Source organism: Lonchura striata, chromosome 3 (assembly GCF_046129695.1).
Source record: "Lonchura striata isolate bLonStr1 chromosome 3, bLonStr1.mat, whole genome shotgun sequence".
In the NCBI taxonomy this organism is placed as follows: Eukaryota; Metazoa; Chordata; class Aves; order Passeriformes; family Estrildidae; genus Lonchura; species Lonchura striata.
Window position 1 is genome coordinate 77,534,684 of NC_134605.1, and position 18,954 is coordinate 77,553,637.

Below are 18,954 nucleotides of genomic sequence, written 5' to 3' on the forward strand. Positions count from 1 at the left end.
TACTGAGGAACTTGTTAATACCAGTTAATTTGGTTAAGTAGAAAAACAAACTATTTCTTGGAGTATAATTGGGGAAGACTGATGATACTTGATAATCAGATACCTATAATTGCTGCATGATTATCAAAGAAATAAACTCATAGATATTAAATTGCAGATTAAACATTTTTTAATCTGTCTGTACCTTAATTATCAATGCAATTTAGCAATGGTCTGGAAAAGTCATCCTCCTGCTTTAGTAAGCAGGTGTTCTTGATTTGATATATTCGGCAAGTGCCTATGTGCAGCAGTGGTTTCCCAGATTCTGGATCCAGGTGGCCTCTTTCCTTTTTGCTGTCCTTATTCCAGAAACTGTCCATATACAGTTTTAGGATTCCTCCCAAACATCACCTTTGGAATTTTTATTCTGAAGGTACCATTTTGTTCCACATATTGCTTAGAGTACCAATTGAAGGATTATTTGTTTCACTCTGATGCCTGAAAATTTTTCATTATGTCATTTTATATTCAGGCACTTCCTTTATTTTTTTAGCCAGGACTGCTTCTTTTCTTAACACTTGTTTGCTATTAAATTAAATTCTATAAATAGATTTTTTTTTCTTTTAAAAATAAACAATTTAACCATCAGTGTTAAAGATAGATTTTTTTGTTGAAAAATCTTAATATAAAATGGCTATAAATAGATGTATTGTAGTAGGGATTTACAGTTCATATCCCAGTTCTTCTAGTGTATGAATCGAGCAAGGTAGAAAGAAACCTTCTATTGCAGTTATTGTTGGACAGTGCAAGAAGCATTCAGTTTACAGTTGTTTTTATGTACTTTTAACTGAAAGTATTTACTGATAAATAGACAAATCATTATAAAAATACAAGTATCAAGGAGGAGAGAATCTAGCATGATGCATCTTCTACAATGCAGCATATCAAATTACTCTTGAAAGAGTCATTAAATTACTAAAAATAACCACCTTAAATGGTAAAATGGTTAAAAATTTCTTTGCTTCTGTTACTGCATCAGAATTCAACACTGGAATAAAGGCTAATTAATTTGATGCTGTTCTAGTACTAAGGTTTCTAGGTGATAGCAATAAAGGCATGAAAAGCATCTGTTGCAGAACACGGTGCTTAGTGAACTAGTTACTGTAATATTACAAATTTTTCCTCCATTTTAAACCTAAGGCTTTAGGGCACCTAAAGGATGAAGTAAAAGAGAGCAATTCCAATATAAGAATTCCGAGTAGAAGAAACTATTTTTTAAAAAAATTAAATTGCTTTGGGATTATAAGGAAACAATACAGAATACTTTCTCACTTCTTTTGGACTCTCACTTTTCAGAATTAGTCCAAGACTTCTGAGCTGCAAAGTAGAATTCCATTGCTCAAATAGGGGAATGGTACTACTGTAGTTTTATAGGCTGTGTGTTACAGAAGTTCTGTGACTGCATAGATGAGACTGTTTTGCTTTCCTTAGTGATCTGCCATTGTTTACATGACTTATTTTCCCAGCATCTTTGAAAATAAGCTGGCTGATAAAGATATCTTTTTTTTCTTCGTACCTTTTGAAGTCATTACCCACATTCGGCTACTTTGATACAGGTATAAAGAGTTTTTGAGATCCACATTCTTAGAGAGTTTTGTAAAGTCCAAATTAGTGCCTTCACTTAAAAAGGGCTTGTGGTTCATGCTGCGGCCTGTTTCTTGTGTTTGCTTTGCAAACTGGCTGGACTGTAAGAACTGACCAGAGAACAGGCTGTTTGCCTTGCAGTTTGTCAGAGGCATGGGGCAGAGGAAGTTGGCTCAGGTAATGGACAGAGCTTGTTATAACTATTGCTATATGGTGGGTATTCACATGGAACTAGACTTCTTTAATAGCACTGTTACTAAAATGATTGGTCTGAATAATGCTTTCTGATCAGGTATAAACAAAAAAAAAATCTCTTGGCCACTATATGCCAGTTTTAATCCTTGTTTGAAGATAGGTGAGCAAATCTCCTATAATTTATATTCACACATTTATTCTCATGTCATTAGCCGTCCACTTTTCTTATTAACATTTGCATGAATTATGGTTGCAAAGCATACATTCTTTCTTTGTAGCCTCTGAACATTTTCATTTATTATTCTATGCCATCAACCTGTCTTCAGCACCTTAGGAGTCTTAGAAATATTGAACTTATGGTCAAAGACTTATAATTAAGTAATGCCATTACAAAAAGAATAAGAATAGTAAACAAAGAGGAAATAAGATGGTAAGGAATTGAGGGCTCTCCTGTTTTGTTCATGTGGTAACTTAGTAGTTCTTGTGAAGACCTGTAATTTATTAAGAGTAATGGATATGACAGATGTTACTGGCTGGCATATTGTGACTAAGGTTGGAAGTAGTGAATTGAAGAATATTTAGAGGAAGCAAACTTAATCAATTAAACCCTGAATGCAAGAGATTTTTAAAAACCTAATAAATTGCAGTTTATATTATATAGGAAAAGTGATACATTTTATCATTTTGAGATGACTCCAAATGAAAATGACTCATTCCGAGAGAGGGGCATTCTTAACAGTCATACTGTCAAGTGATTTCAGACTTCAGTTAGCATGAATCAGCCAGCTTTAGAAAAATGTTTTTTCTCAGCAAAATAAACATGAAGTAAAAGTAAGTGTGTGAAGCTATTTATTTATTGGAGCAAGCTGCCCAGGGGAGTGGTGGAGTTGCCATCCCTGGAAGCACTGAAGAAGTGACTCAGCATGACAGTGCCATGGTTTAGTTGACATTATGGTGTTTAGTGAAAGTTTGGATTCAGTGATCTTGGAGCTCTTTTCCAACCTGATTCTATGATCTGCTCAAACTGTATATCTTTATGATGTGTTACATAAAAGAGTCAATTTATATTGATGTCTTTCTTCCAGGTAGCAATTACAGTGAAAAATGTGATGTTTTCAGTTGGGGTATTATTCTCTGGGAGGTAATCACCCGTAGGAAACCTTTTGATGAGATTGGTGGTCCAGCTTTCCGAATAATGTGGGCCGTTCACAATGGTGAGTTGAAATTACTTTATTGCATTTGAAGTTGTGTATATGACCTATAAATTTACTAAACATTCTTACCTGTACAACTTTATATTACTTGTGTTTCCATTTTGTGCTTCATTAAATATGCATTTTTGTCACTAAGGCTAAACAGACACTGCCACGTTGTGTCAGTGTAGGTTTTGAGCTACTTGGCTGCTACAGTGCTTGCTACATGTAACTGGTGTATAAACACAAAAGGATAAAGTGTAATGTCTTCATTATTACAATACTCCATTGACGTTCCCCCCCTCACACAGCCCCCTGAATATCAGGCTAGCCCAGAGGTCTGAGTCTGTGAGGGGAGGAATATCAGGAGATGGCAAAGATTTCCAAAAGAGGCTCTTTCCCCAAAATACGTTGGTTCAGCTCTCTTTATTCTGTGGCATCCAAGGGGAGAGCGGGGCAAAAGAGAACGAACAGGAAATGTCTATATAGACTTTGGCCAGGATGGGCTTCCCTGGCTCTCTGCCAACCCCGTTGGGGCAGGAAGGAGGGGTCCAGGGTTGTCTTGATCAGAGTCACAGGGTCCCGGGGAAGTGGAAATGGGGTGCCCATGAGCTCACTGTAACACCTCATTTTAAAAGTAATCTGAGGAAAACCTCTTACCTGGCTGAATGATGGTTTTATTAGCTACATTGTCTTTCTTTTATCTTTTTGATTTTAATTGGACATCTACAAGAAATGTGTAACTTCAAGTAACTTAACCTTTGTTTAGAAATCTTAGAAACTATGAAACCTCCTCAAGGACCATTAGGTATTAAAAATGTTACTTTTGCTTTTCATGTGTGGTTTTTGGGAGTTTGTTTTTTTTATTCTGCTGCTTGAAAGGTTTTACCTCTATGCATTCATGGAGCAGCACTCTACTGTGCTAGGTACTATGTAGAACAGATTTTCAGGAGGTTAGACTATGAGAAGGACACCGTGCTTGTGTTCAAATGGACTGCTTTCTTTAAAGCAGTGGTGTAACCATTGGTCAGTGCAGTAGAGTAGACCGTAGTATCTTCATGCTAGAAGTGTAACATTTTTACTGCTGTGTTTTTAGGTACCATGGCAAAACAATTTTTTAAGTAATAAAGTATTGATAGTGAAGTAGTTCTGTGAATGTCTGCAAAGAGTTTCTGCAATTTGTGAGAGACAACATCAAAGCAAGCACCAACTTTTTGAAGAAAAAAATTAAGAAAGAAGCAATGAATGCTGGTACTCTGCCTGAGTGTCATTGCTTCAGTAGTAAATGATAGAAGCATAAGGTGAGCACAGGCATATCCTATTCAAAGATGAGAATGGGGCAGACAGTGATAGAATCAATGACTATTAGAGTCTTAATAATGCACAAAGAGATATGTTTGTAAATGCCATTTTTGAATGAAATAAGATTTTCCAGTTTTTCAAGGACTCTGGACATTAAGATTAGGAGTTATAAGTGCCTTGCATAAAAGCATTAACTGTAAAGCTAAGTGTAAATCTAGTACTAAATTAGGAAGCCTCAATAAAGTGTGGGAGTATCTGTACCTACTTTTGCTTTAAAATTTTATCTTCTTTATCTTTTTCTATTTTCTTTTTCCCTTTTCTCAAGGAAGAAGTCTTAGTACACTTCATCTCCCTTAAAACTGTTGTGGTATTCTTACTTCATGTATTACTTATTCTGTTGAATAGATTTTTAAATACTTACTGCTTTCTTTGCAAACCAACACTGTGTCTCATATGTCCAACACAACTGATTGTCCATTAATTGTTCTCATTGAAATTGTAGTAAGAGGAGGAACTTGAAGCAAAAACCAGCTAAATACAATAGTTGAAGTAAAATGTTATTAAAAATTAGTATAGACCATGAAAAAGTCACACAAAATTGGTAGTTCCAGTGCCTGATAATTTTTCAGAATATTCTTAGGAGTAAAATCAGCTTTTAAAAAAAGAGTCTTTTGAGTTTTTCTGTTTGTCTGGTTTGGTGGGGTTTTTTTGTTTGGGGTTTTTTTGCTTGTTTGTTTTGATTTTTTTTTTCCTTGTGAATACAGCATTAGGAACCAAAGACTGTTATTACTTGCTTTCTTACTTGGCCTAGAACCTTATTCTTCAGAAAGAAGTAACATTTCATTAGCCTTTGTAATATGCTGTATTTGGTCTGTCAGTGAATGTATTCAAACCTGTACTGAGGGAAATGTTTAAATATTTTTCTACTTCTGCTATGTAGCGCAAAGGAACTCTTCTTGTCAGTTTTTGGGAGAAAATGAAGTACAAGCCAGTTCATCCAGATTACCATTAATTCTGCATTTTCCTTTATTTACTTAGCAAAATACTGGAGAGAGAGAAGACACTTGGTTGTTTTAGAGCCTGTTTAAGAAATTTAAGGGTGTTTTCTAATTTCAATTGCAGGTACTCGGCCACCACTGATCAAAAATTTACCTAAACCAATTGAGAGTTTAATGACCCGTTGTTGGTCCAAGGATCCCTCACAACGACCATCCATGGAGGAAATCGTTAAAATAATGACACACTTGATGCGGGTATAAAAATTTATTAAAGTATTTTAATCATTTCTTAAACTCTTAAGCTGGGAATTTGATTTACAGAAGATGTGCCTTTTATCCCATTCCAATGTGTGTTTTCTTTTGCCTCTCTCTTTTTGACAAACATTATCAAATTATTGTAGTAGAGAAGGGAAATAATTTGTCTTTTATATATATATATATTTATTCCCTCTTTGGAGTGGTATAATAACTCATAAGAAGTTTTAGAAAATAAGCAAAGTCACAGGTGTATTTAATGTATTAAATTATTATTTTAATTGCATTCATTTATTTTCTAAATAAATCATTATAAATGTAATATATAATTTACAGTCATTAATTATTAGGTACTATTTAAATAATTGTAAACAATTGTAAATTACTTTTTCTATTAAGTAATTACTGTTTTTTCACAGTACTTTCCAGGAGCTGATGAACCTCTGCAGTATCCTTGCCAGTATTCAGATGAAGGCCAAAGCAATTCTGCCACTAGCACAGGTACATTTGTATAAGTCAGAGAAAAAGAGCAGCAACATGAAATGATGCAGATAGATTATAAAGCATGTTCTTACATTGATTTTGAACTCAAAATGGAAAAGACTGCCAAAATCTTAAGCATCAGCAGACCCCATTTATTTTGTTAATACCTCATACTACATCATATTTAGTGTTCTCGGTCAAGTGGTTTTGCTGAAGTGTACTTGTAATGAAGAAAAAGCTTATAATAAGAACTGTCTCCAAATGCCCAGGTTTAATGTCTCCATTTTTTCCCCATGACTGTTGCTATCAATTGACACCTTTTTACTTATATGTAAAGTTTAGGAGTTGTCAATTTAAAATTTTTCGCTCTTCTTGAAAGCTGCACCTGCTTTAAGTTGCAGTCTCCACAATTTAAACTTGCATTTGTTTTATTATGAGTTGCAATAAATACAGTAATTTAAAATAAGTGCAAGAAAAATCACTAGAAAGGTGGATGGAACAAAATGTGGGCAAGACTTTCAGGTAGTTTTGCTCTCAAAGAAATCCTTTTAATAATAATTTAAAAAGGTCATTTAGTTTCCTCATTGTTTAGAGTACATTTTTTCCACTTAAGTAGTTTCTAATTTTACATGTCTTCAGCTTCCTCTGCTTGGTTGAATTATTTTCTGTTGCCAAAGAAATTGCTGCTAATTAGGATAAAGCTTCACTGGCTACTTTGCAGCTTAGTGACCTTTATATTAAAAAAAATATTTGCACCTTTAGCATTTCACTGACTTTACTAGTTTTTCTCTACCTCTCAGCACATGATTTTAAGTGAATTTATAATTTCAAACTATGAATAAGTTGTTGGCTGATAGTGTTCAAGTATTTATGCTGCTCTGTGGTTAATGATGGTCTTTGTCATTAATTGTGCATGAGGTTGCTGTTGTGTTGTTAATATAACAGCTACCCTAACAATTTCAAAGAGAGATAAAGATTGACTTCAGAATGTTAACATAGTATTTAGATACATACTGTTTTTTCACTCCTCTTGCTTCTTATACTAACTGATCTGTAGCAGTCTTGCTATTTGTCTTTCATTAAAAGTGTTCAAAAGTGTTGCTTTAAAGGCAAGTTAAACATCTGAGAGCTTTGCTGTGAAGAGATGCACTTCAGTATTTTTAGAGGACATTCTCAAATGCTTTTTTCCTTGTTACTGGTTTCTAGGTTCATTCATGGACATCACTTCTACAAACACAAGCAACAAGAGCGATGCTAACATGGAGCCAAGTGACTTCCAAGGAGCTTCTACCAATGACACTATTAAACGTTTAGAATCAAAATTGGCTCAGCAAATCAAAAATACAGCCAAGCAGCCGGTAAGCTAATGTGTGCAATTTTGAACCATAGTAACAAAATGGACATGGGTAGATATAAGTGTTATGTCTACTCTGAAGCATGTGTCCTTATTCAAAATAGTGCAAAACTGGATCCAGTTAGTTATAGGAGAAGAATACAGAAGAAAAGGGACAGAAAAATATTGTATGATTCCAAAAAGGTAAACTGGAAGGCTCTAATAAGATCTCCAGTGAAATGTGAAAAATAGTTCATTGTAGTTAAAAGGATTTATTAGATTTTAAAAGTATGTTTGAAAACTGCTGTCTTAATTTATAAACAAAATACTATTATGACATGAAGGGATTAAACTTTTAGGTAAATTTTGAAAATACCTTGGTTTATTTCAAGTAGAATGCAAAAATACAAAGATTCTCTTATGACAATATTGGTGTAATTCTGCTGATTTTTTTATCTGTGTGAAGTTAGATTATTTTCAAAGCTGCATATATTTTATTTGTGTATACCAATAATAGTTAAATTATTGGCATTTATTGTTATAAATTTTAAATTTTGTTCCTTTGAAAATGCATATTGTAGAAACATACTGGTGCACAATATTGAGGGACTTGTGCAGAATTTTCTGTTCACAAAATGTGACTATTAAACAGGGTGACCCTGGCCGTTTGAGTTTGCCCCCATCTCGTGGGAGCAGTGTTGAGAGCTTGTCAGATGTTCGCGCACGACCACCGTCAGCCCTTGTTTCCGGAGAAGCCAAAAGGATGAGTGCTGACATGTCTGAAATAGAAGCAAGAATAGCTTCCATCACAGGTAAAATTTAATGATGTTTGGGGAGTAGACTAAAGAACAGGAAAGAAATAAAGGAGGAAGGAAAATGTAAAACATGCATAGTCTTAAGCTTTTCCTGTAGTCTTGATTGTCCTTTATTAATTGTGGGGGAAATGCCTTTATTTGTGGTTATGCACTCAGCAAGACTGAGTGTTTTGAGTATATTAAAGGTTTTAGAGATTCTGTTGAATTAGATGTTTACCTTTTTAAAAAATGCGTTATGAGACTTCTAAATATCATTCCTATTCCAAATGCACAACTTTGTCCTTTTTATCTGAAATAGTGGCATTACATCTCGGCTAGCGTAAATATTTATATAATAACATTTTCTTCGGGGTTGTGTCTATAATACTTTTGAAATTAAAAGGTAGGTTTAAAGTTCATGTTCCCAAATAAGTTTAAAAATCCACTGTGACAGATTTCAGAATAAGAAGCATAATTAGATTTATTCACCAGGTTAGGAAAGCATTGTCTGTTGTTCAGAAAAAAGCTACAGGTGTTTTGCCAGGTTTCCTTCAGATATAAACTGTCATATTGAAACCTTAAATCTTTGAGAGAATTAGAATTTATCTGTAAGTATAAATACATTATTTTATGGTGAAAGCAGTCATTAATTAATAAAAATGTGTACACTTGGCAAACACTTTCCTGTCTCTTTTCTTCATCAAAGATACTGTTTGTTAATATATATAAACTTCAGGTTTTAAGTTCCATATGTGAAAGTTGTTTGTGCTATGGTATATAACCACAGATTTAAATAATTAAACAAAATTACTTTGGTTAGTTCATGGTTATTTAGCTGTTTGAGTATTTTTATACCAATATTAAAATTAGAGTAGTCTAGTAACTGCAATTAATAAGGAATTACACATTAAAATTCTGGCTTTCTTGTGTACCATGGCTATTTAATTTTTGTTGTTCATTGTATTATGATTACTCTAGGAGCTTTCTTTTATTAAATACTGAGGTACTGAAATAATATTTATCTTGCCCTAAATTCTTTTTACCTTAATGTTTTTATTTTAAAGCCTTATTCCTAAATCTGTCTTTTGTATTGCCAGTCTTTGACTGGATGACAGTGTAGCACATCTCACCCTGAATATCTATAAAGGTTTCTTAACACAGAAGGCAGCTGTGTACTTACCTGGTAATAACCCTGTGCTGGTTTTATTTTAAAACATGTCAGGACTCACTTTGGTCACTGATGTTCTTCATGTAACTTTTTGACATTATCAGAGATAACCTGGCCCTCCTTTGTACGAGTTTTTAATTTTCTTTGTCTTCCTTAAGTACATTGCTCTGAAATAATAATTACTATTCAGAATAATCTAAGGGCTTTTTGGTGGCTTTTTATTATGACTGTAGGGTTCCTTTTTCTTGAAATGAAAGTACATATTGAACATATTATATTTCTCTTGGGGTTCTTTGGATATTTTTTTGTGAGATCACTTCATGCAGTAGTGGACTGTGAGAAATGAGGTCAAACACATCTGACCATAACTTTTCAAAAAGAGGTGAAACAGCACTGTATTGGTTTCTTTTTTAAATCTTGTTAACTGTGTGACAGAAATAATATGCTGTGAACCTGAAAAAAAATTGCATGGCTGGGTGAGGATTGAGCTGTTGTTAAATCGAGTTGAAAATTATTTAATCTTGTTCCATCATCCTCTAGATTAATTGTAAATTATGTAATGCACATCACCATTACTTACTAAGATGAGTATGCTACAATGTTCTACCTCTGGGAGATGCATTTAGATTTTTCTCTAAATAGGAACTATTTATCTTAAACTACAGAAGTGGTAAAATAAAAAAAATATTATTAGGTTTTATTTCAAAGTGTATAATATTTATTGAATATTATTCAAAAATTAAAAAGCTGGTAGTTATATCCAGTTCTCAAAATGAAAAATCTTCACTGGTAGGAAAAATGAGTAACTAGCAGGAATTATTGTCAAATGTAGTCAATGTTAATATTTTTTCAGAGATAGATGAGATTTGCTTTGAAAGGCGATGATTTAAAGAAGCAGAAGTACCTATTTATTAGACTTTTTAATAAAATAGTTTGTACCTAACACTAAAGAGAAAATGTTAGTTAAGTTCAGGCAGTCAAGTTTTTTTTCTGAATGTATAGGTGAATTGAAATAATTTAATTTGTTTTCTGTTTGGATAATTACATTTGGTTTTCCCTTCTGTGTTGCCATGCTGCTTTCTGTGTTTGACTTTTGTGTTGCTAACTATGACTAATTACACTGTTGTAATGACGGCTAGTTCTGCATTTTTTGCTTTTTAACAGTTGCTTTACTTTGTGTAAGCATGAGTGGAAGGCAATGCAGTTTATTCTGCATGACACATTTTTGCATGAACTCTAGTTTAACCAAGTATATGAACAATGCAGTATTAGAAATTTAATAATTTTGCTCTTGCCATTTTAGTGTTTTGCATGTGTATTGTATATGTGTATTTTTTCAGCCTATTCCAAGCCTAAACGAGGCCATCGTAAAACTGCTTCATTTGGCAACATTCTGGATGTCCCTGAGATCATCATACCAGGTATCGCAGACCAGGTGAACGGGTCAATTGGTTAAGATGCCGGAATAATGATCAGACTGCTAAAATACTTCTTGCTCCAGTTACTTTAGGACTGGCCCAGAAATTATCCCACTAATTTTTTCGTAATGTTTTGAGTAAAGAGGAGCATGATATTTTATTACAAACTTACTTTTATCAGTAAAGTGTTCAATCTTCAAATTTGCTTCTACTGATAAAGGACTTTTTCCTTACGATCTTGATGTTCAGAATCTTCTTGCAGAGGAAAAATATACATGCAGTCTTGTATTAGAGCACTTCATTTGGTGAAAATGGAGCTAAGTTTAAAAATTCCTGTCTGTGTAATTGTTTTACCCTGATCTTCGTAGCGTTTAGGCTCCCATTTTTAATCAAATAATAATAGAACAAAAAACTAAGATAAATGATGTACAGAACTTTAAATCCATGTGATACTTGTGATTAAATCATTAACACTTTGTGTAATTCTTATATTTGAATACTCTTTTCTAGGGCTAAAATGCGTGTGCATGAGGTATTGCTGTTGTGTTTAAGTTAATGCAAACTAAAATTACTAGGAGAGGCTTTTGATAGGAAAAATATTAATCAGGCACTATGGATGGGAATATCATTTGAGACTTTAATGAATAATTCTCATGTATCCCAAGGGTTTTTTTTAGGTAGTAGAACGCCATTTTTCTTTCTTTAATTTCATAATTCTCAAAGCCTAAAAATAAGTATAATCAATCCCAAACTCTGATAGGCATACCATTTACAGCAGGCAAGTCACTTCAGAATGGTATGTCAGGAGCAGAAAATCAGGAAATGCAAGTGGTAGTATCTAGGAATCCACTAAAAACTGTGTCCCTCCTATTCTAAATTTCTGTCATCTGAGGATGTTTCCTTGTAAATCTTGATATTGTTAGGTATTAAAAAGTTGAATGCAAAAGATATTTTTGTACAAATGTTTCTTTCAAATAACTTTATTGACAGTTACAGTAAAAATACAGAATATGAGAAAGTAGATTCCGAAGAGCAATAGCACCCATAAAAAATAAAACCTCTTTGGCATTGAGGGTAACAAATTGTCAAAAAAGTTTACTAGAATAGCTTTCCACTGTAACTTTCAAGCGGTCCTGGCCTGCACCGACATAAATGAAGTCCTGAGAAAGCAAGGAAAGCGAAAGTGAAGACGTCTGTCCAGTTTCAGTGTTAGCTCATGATGAGAGCCTGGTAAATAAGCTCTATAAGCTAATGAGTGCCTCTTGTCTCTATAAAGCGTCTGTCCATAACAACATTGAGGCTTCCAAGAAACCTTGAAACTTTTAGTCAATAACGAAAAAGTCAGTGAAATAAAATATCATATTGTTTTCACAAAACAGATTGTACTGTACCAGTCTATTGGTTTCTTAGTTAGGCAGAGGCAGCCATTAAAAATTCTTCACCTGGTCTGTCTTAATTGAACTTGACAGGATGAGAATTTCAAGATAATTTGGAAGACATATGAAAGAAATAGAAATCTGTAGAAATAATAAAAAAAAAAATGTATAGGGTTGGAGCAAGCATATTAATGAGTTTTCTCAAAATTTACTCCTAAGGTATTTAAGTGAAATGAGTTTGAGTTAATGCTTTATCTGAAGCAACTATACATTAAGAGGAGGATTAGACTATCATGTAGAGAGAATTTTGATGTGACTGACTAGAAAAAGGGTTAAAATCCAGGGTCATGCACTAGCAACAATTTCTATTAATCAGATGACATAGGATCATAGTACATGCATGCAGGTTAATCTCAGGTAGTATGAGCCATGAATCTAATGTAAATGTGACAAACTGTGAAATCTTAAGGTTTATTTCTAGGAAAGATAAAGAAGCACTGACACTATTACTGGCCCTTGCTGAATTTGAATCAGGAATACTTTTCTGAACATACTGTTCTGGTCAGCTATATAAAAGAAGCATACATGCACGCAAATAATATGAAGAAGAGTTACTAGGATAAGAGGGGTATAGAGAGTATAAAAACAAATCTGAAAGCATGGGTTTTTTTAGCCCACAAAGTGAAATCTGAAAATGAATAATTATTTTCTACAGATCAATCTGCTGCTAAAACCTAGGAAGAGATAACTACTTAAGCTAAAAGACAGAATTGGCATGACAGAAAAAATATGTAAGTTGTCTGCAAATAAATCTGGGCTTTATATTGAAAGTTTTCCGGTTGTCAGAACAGTTTTCCAGTAATAAGCCCAAAGCCAGAAAAAAATAAGATTAATCATTACATGACAGAATATGATCATCTGCCCAGTAAACGAATTATATTCATCTGTATATTTCTCACTTCTTTCCTTCCTTTACTCTTTCAGCACAAGGCTCTCAGTTCTGGCCTCTGAAAACGCTTTTTACTTTCTAGACCCCTGAGCTTCCAAAACCCCCCAGACTGTCACCACCACCTAAAGCCCACCCAGTTATGTTCCATGCTACTTCTGCCACAGACCCAGCTCCTCTGGACTTCCCCGGGCATGTCCCTCGGTGGGGCAAGCAGCTCGTCCCTGTCCTTGGAGCCGGACAAGTGCTGGTCCGTGCTGCTGCCTGGAGTTGTGCTGAGCACATGGTAGAGCAGCTGCTGCCCAGAGAGGGGAAGCACCAGGCAGGCATGTTACCATGAGTCAGCTGCTTTGGGCAGGGCTATTTTGGAAGTATGAGTACTACATCTGCTATCATTGGGGGTTTTCGTAATGTGTTGCCTCAACTACATTTCGTCCATGAACTGATTATGCTTCCAAGGTCATAAAATACATACTTTATCAATAAAGGTAAAATATTGTCAGAAGGGGAAGTTTTTTGAATATATTTGCTCTTCTTTCCAAGTAAGTACTATAAGGGTGAAGAGAGCTATTTGTTCATTTAAGATGGTATTTTGTGTTAATAGCTTACAAAACTTAAAAACTGAAAAATGGGTCAAAAAATTCCTCCTTTGTGTAACAACTTAGCAAATGAGTTTGCAGTGCTGGTATCCTGTAACCAGATAGCCTAGTGATGTATCAGTTCTTTTTTTCCATATGCAGTATGTATAGTACAGGTTATAAGCACCAACTTTTTTTTATATGCATATTATATATAAAAACTGAAAACTCTAGTAAGTACAAAAGTTTTAAGTATCTTTCTGTTTAAAGAAACAAAAAAAATCTGAATTCTGAAGTTTGTATACTTTTTTGGTAGAAACCATTCAAGCAGCATCTAGCAAATATACCTACAAGTGCAGCCTTCTCTTCACTGGCAATGTTAGACATCCCGTGCATTTAGCATGTCTGCATTTGGCTTTGTAATTTTGTCATCTGAAACTGTGCCACAGCGTTACAATTTTTATAGCATTGACACTGCATAAATGATTACTCAATATAGACACACTTTGTAGAGGGTCTTTACAAGGTGGATAGGAATTATGGATACTGCAGGTCTGTAGCTTTTCTGTCTACTTTTAAAATCAATGTATGCCAGAAATCTCACCCTTGTCTTCCCAGATCACTTAATTCTTCTGGAATTCAGATCAATTTTTTAACTTCTTCAGAATGTCTTATAGCACTGTTGCAGTCACTAATCATCCTGCACTGTGAGAGAGGCTTGAGCCTTGTAGGTGTGTAAGGAAGAGAGAAGACTGTGAGTAAATAAGAAAGTGTAAAAGGAGATGCAAGTATCTGCTAAAGGGCAGGGAGAAGAGGTCATAGCTGGTCTGGATATTTGGCGGCTGGGTGGGGGTGGTGATCAAAAGCTTAATAAGTTGTACAATTTATTTTTACCTAGAGTATGTGAAGCAGGACGTGATGGAAGTTTCCTGTTCCTTTAGAATTTAATTTTAGAAAATAAACAACAGTATGTGAAATGGGTTGTTCTGAGGCCATGAAGTACATTTGTGACATTTGCTTTTTAATCTTAAAATCCTGTAAACCACCAAAAGCCTGACACTGTGCATCAAGTTACTGTGGATTAACTTCTGTCTGTGTACAAATCTCTTAGTTTTATAGTGAGGAAAAAATATTTTTAAATGGACATAGAGGTAAGAACAAGATCAAAACGGAGAGAGGAAAGCATAAAGAAGTGCCCGTAATCTTTTCAAATAAATCTTTTTTTGTTGTGTTATATAGCATATTTTTCAATTGAAATTTGTTTTGAATCTGGAGCAATAAGTATTTGTTGATTCGTAGTCTGTTTCTGCCTTGTTGAAGCTATTTGCCAGATGTCTGCAGTATTATACTAATTAAAATGGCATTGCCTAGTTGAGCTTGCTCTTCCCTCATGCTACTAACTTGAAGATATTTCATTAAAAGGTGTTCATTTTTTACAACAGTGGTTTTGGCCCCTCTTTCCCCACCACCCCTTCACTTCCCGCAAGGCATTTTCTTTTCTTTCTTGCACCCCACCCTGATTATTTTAACATTTTGGCAGCCATGTTCTAATATTTCAGCAACACATGTGCTGGGTTCTTTAAATTCACAAATGTTGCTAATCTGAAATGAGAATTTCAGATATTTTTGCAAGCCTATTTCAGCTGAGCTAATTTTATAACAATGTTGTTGAATGAAATGTGCACATAATTTTGTATCAGTCGTGGGTGGATTGCACATATGTTGAATATTGAGATGAGCTGTGGCAGCCAGATGAAGTATCCACAGCACAGAATTCTATTAAATATATAATCTTGTTTGCTAAACAATTACATAGAGAAAAAGTTTACTGCAAATGAAGAGATTCAGACATTTTGACATAGATTTGTAATTCACAAGATCCCCATGTGCAAGTATTAAACAAATTTAGCTGTTGTTGCTTAGGTAAGTATGTACTTTCCCTGAATTTCAGAAGCAAAATACCAAGACCACAGAACAGTTGCAATTGAAATCGATTTGTAGTCAGAGCAAAAACTATATTCCTGTTTTAGAATCCTGCTTGACTTTTATATGCTTGTTTCTTAAAGCACCTTCTATAAATTTTAAAACATCATGACAAATTGATGAAGTGACTATAAGCATTTTGTATTGCTGTTTTGTGGTAGTGTGTTCCTACATGTAATAATATATATTTAAAATCTTAAAGGCTTATTAAATATATCAAAATATTAAATAGTCTTACATTTTTGTAGTAACTGTTGTAATTCAAAACACGTGTCAGAATAGCCTTGGAGTCGTGGGAATTATGCTGAATGAGAAGTATCTAAAAGGTCAGCAATGTGATGCCTTTTGCAGGGCTTTGAGTGAGCTGTGTTGGTGGCTGAGTGTGGGGCTGCTGGGCGAGGGGCTGCCATGGCTGCAGTACATGTTTCAGATGCTCCCCTCCAGTAGCAGAGTTACGTAATGCAGAGCTAAGAGCAAGAATTTTGAGCATTGTCAGCTGTTACTCAGGACATTTTGGTGTTTCCTTTTGGACAGCTGACCTGCTCTCAAGAGATAATATAAACAATCACTGTAATAAAAATCAAAGTAGTCAGGGAGATTCTGTTGCATAATCTCCTTTTATTTTTAAGGAGATTTTGTTTCCTGAAAATGCCTTTGATTGCTTGTCAGTGCTAAAATTTAAACTGTTTTATGTAGCTGTCACTGGTGGATAATTGCGAACAGGTGGAAGGAGAAGAGGAAAAGATTACAGCATTGTGCTTTGTAGGTTGACGGTGAGATGTGATTTAGCTGAACGGTCCCCCTTTTCACACTTCTCAGAGCATGAGAACAGGACAGAGTTTCGTTCCCCTGAAGGAGACAGGAGACCAGAAGGAAGCACTTTCGCTTCTTGCTTTTCTTGAGGGGAGCGTCACACAGGCAGAAGTCCTTGCTGTGTTCCTTGAGCAAGCCAAAGAGCAACAGGTTAAAGCTGGCAGTCTGTTATCTTTGTGGTTTAGCTTTTAGAAATCCCCATAACGTAACGCACTTGAAATAGATGTCGTCATCAGCTCCTGCCCCAAGTACTAAGCCTGACCAAATACATGTGACAGAAGATGGTGGAGTAGAGTGCAGCAGCTATTCATGTGGTAGGAGTGGTTATTGTATTAGGGTATACTTTTTGTTGACAGGCCAGCATGTTTTGAGTTAAAATTCTGCAGCTGTCTCTCCCCCTCTCTCACTTTGTCTCTGTGGATTTGTACAAATTCCAAGCTCCTCTGCAACAGTCGCACCCTTCTTATTTTGTTCTGAATATATTTCACTGGTTTGTTTTTGTTTTGTTTTTTTTTTTTTTTTCCCAGCAGGAAACGGACAGCAGAGGCGCAGATCCATTCAAGATCTTAGTGTTGCTGGAACAGAGTCCAGTCAGGTAATGTCCTTCTCATCTCTTCTTTGCCTTTCAGTAAAGTCAGCACCAAATCTGTACTGGGGAACCGATCTGGAAATCTTCACCTTTGATGCTTTCTTAGAAATTATGTGGAAGCTTGGCAGCCTGTAGTGTTCTTTGTATTGCATTGAAATGAGATTCCATGAGGGTAACTATGAATGAACTCTACTTGAGAAGCATTTTCTGTATAACTTGTGCAGTATTTATCACTTTTATGTACACATGGTTTTTTGTGTACTGCTTAATTTGGCTGAGGGCACTTGTTACACAGGAAAGCCTTTTCATCTTTCTGTATGTAGAAAACTATTGTAATTACTACTTATTGTGTAAAACAGTTATCTATAGACTCACTTTCTGCATGAAAATAAAAAGCATATGCATCACTATAGTAAATGTTATTTATTATCAGTCTCTGAATCCTGAATAGTAAATTATAGAGATATCTCTCTATTTCTTGTGAAAGATTTACAGCAGGGTGTTGTCAAAAGTTTTGTTTTAAAAAATACTGTTTCAAGAAGATATTTTATAATAACATCGCTATTTGTCTAGTATTGTAAATGCCATGGTAACAGAGACAGTGGTATGCTACATAACGTGGTCCTAGTTTCATTTCAGTATTAAATGAGAAAATTATAGCTGATGCTTCATTCAGATATGTTTATTTTTTGTTTTTAATTGCTTCAACAATTCACAGAGGCTACTGGGTCCTTAGTGTGAATTGGCAATTTTGAGATCCCTACTATTATTTGAGTATGGGATACTGGTGGTTAGCATATTGATCAGGTTAATCAGGTTTCCTTAATAAACAGCCTACTGCAATAATCTAAAATAGGTGTTAATTCTTGGGAGGGTTTAATTATCAGGAAGATTACCTTTGAGTTCTCTTTAATTCCATGGGGTATGATAGCCACAGAACCCTCATAAATCCTGGAGGTATTAGAAAATGTACTGTGTACATGTACTAGAAAATAACAAGTCTACATAGTATATTTTAATATCTTCAGAGAAGACAGGTTTGTTAGAAAGAAATTAATTGCAAAATTTAGGAACTAATTTAGCCTATTCATTCAATTGTAAAATTAAAATTATGCAAGACTTGGGGGAAAAAATTAAGTGACAATACATGAGTTATCCCAAATTGAGCTGATTGATGTGTGAATATATTTAATTATAGCTTTTTTATTTAAAAGTTTTCATTCTGTTCATTTTAATGAATGGTTGATATTTCAGATTTTCATTATTTGCTTCATATCTTAATAACTATTATAATAATCTTTCTTTGAAAGGTGTTCTACTGCTTTTAGGTGTGTTCTAGCTAAATTGTCCTTCTGAACAGAAGGATACAGAAATTTTGTTTTATTGTTTGTCACCAATATCACCTGTGGATCTATAGAAGTACTAGTGTAATATTTTACTTTCTTGCTTCTGATAGTGCACATATTGGAAAAGTAAGTAGAAGAATTACAATTGTCTGTTGCTATCCTGCAGTTTCTTTGGAAACATGGTAAAATCTGGAAAACATAATATTTTAACACGCATGAAAAATGCAGTTTCAAAGATACTTTTTCACTGTCCATATAAACAAATATTGAATTTTTATCCCCTTTTTGATGTGAGGAGAGATAGAAGAGTCTGCTGAAACTAATAGTAGGTTTTGATGTACACATGCTCGTATATTAAAAAAAAAAAATACAAAAAATGGAAAACAATGAAGAAACAGAGCACACCATAATTATGGCTAAAGACTTGAGATTAATCTTTATGGGTTTCTATACATCTGGATCTCAGTGCCTTGATTTTTTATTAAAATTTTGAACTGCTACCCATATAAGCAATCTACAAGCCAAAGCCGAAAAAACATCTGAGTGGCATAGCTCTGGTCA

General features: G+C 34.5%; 1 protein-coding gene across 6 annotated transcripts in view; it reads left to right on the plus strand.

Moving 5' to 3' along the window:
• Positions 1-18,954, plus strand: part of MAP3K7 (mitogen-activated protein kinase kinase kinase 7) — a 47,651-nt gene that overhangs the window by 16,213 nt on the left and 12,484 nt on the right. For 2 of the 6 annotated variants that reach the window (XM_077782303.1, XM_021545389.2), the window contains exons 7-13: positions 2,904-3,032; positions 5,436-5,566; positions 5,986-6,067; positions 7,256-7,407; positions 8,035-8,194; positions 10,685-10,765; positions 16,986-17,053. In XM_077782303.1, the coding sequence (XP_077638429.1) occupies positions 2,904-3,032; positions 5,436-5,566; positions 5,986-6,067; positions 7,256-7,407; positions 8,035-8,194; positions 10,685-10,765; positions 16,986-17,053 (803 nt within the window). Of the gene's footprint in view, positions 1-2,903; positions 3,033-5,435; positions 5,567-5,985; positions 6,068-7,255; positions 7,408-8,034; positions 8,195-10,684; positions 10,766-16,083; positions 16,773-16,985; positions 17,054-18,954 lie in introns of those variants that run through there. The other 4 variants (XM_021545396.2, XM_077782302.1, XM_021545404.2 and 1 more) reach the window with 4 other exon arrangements.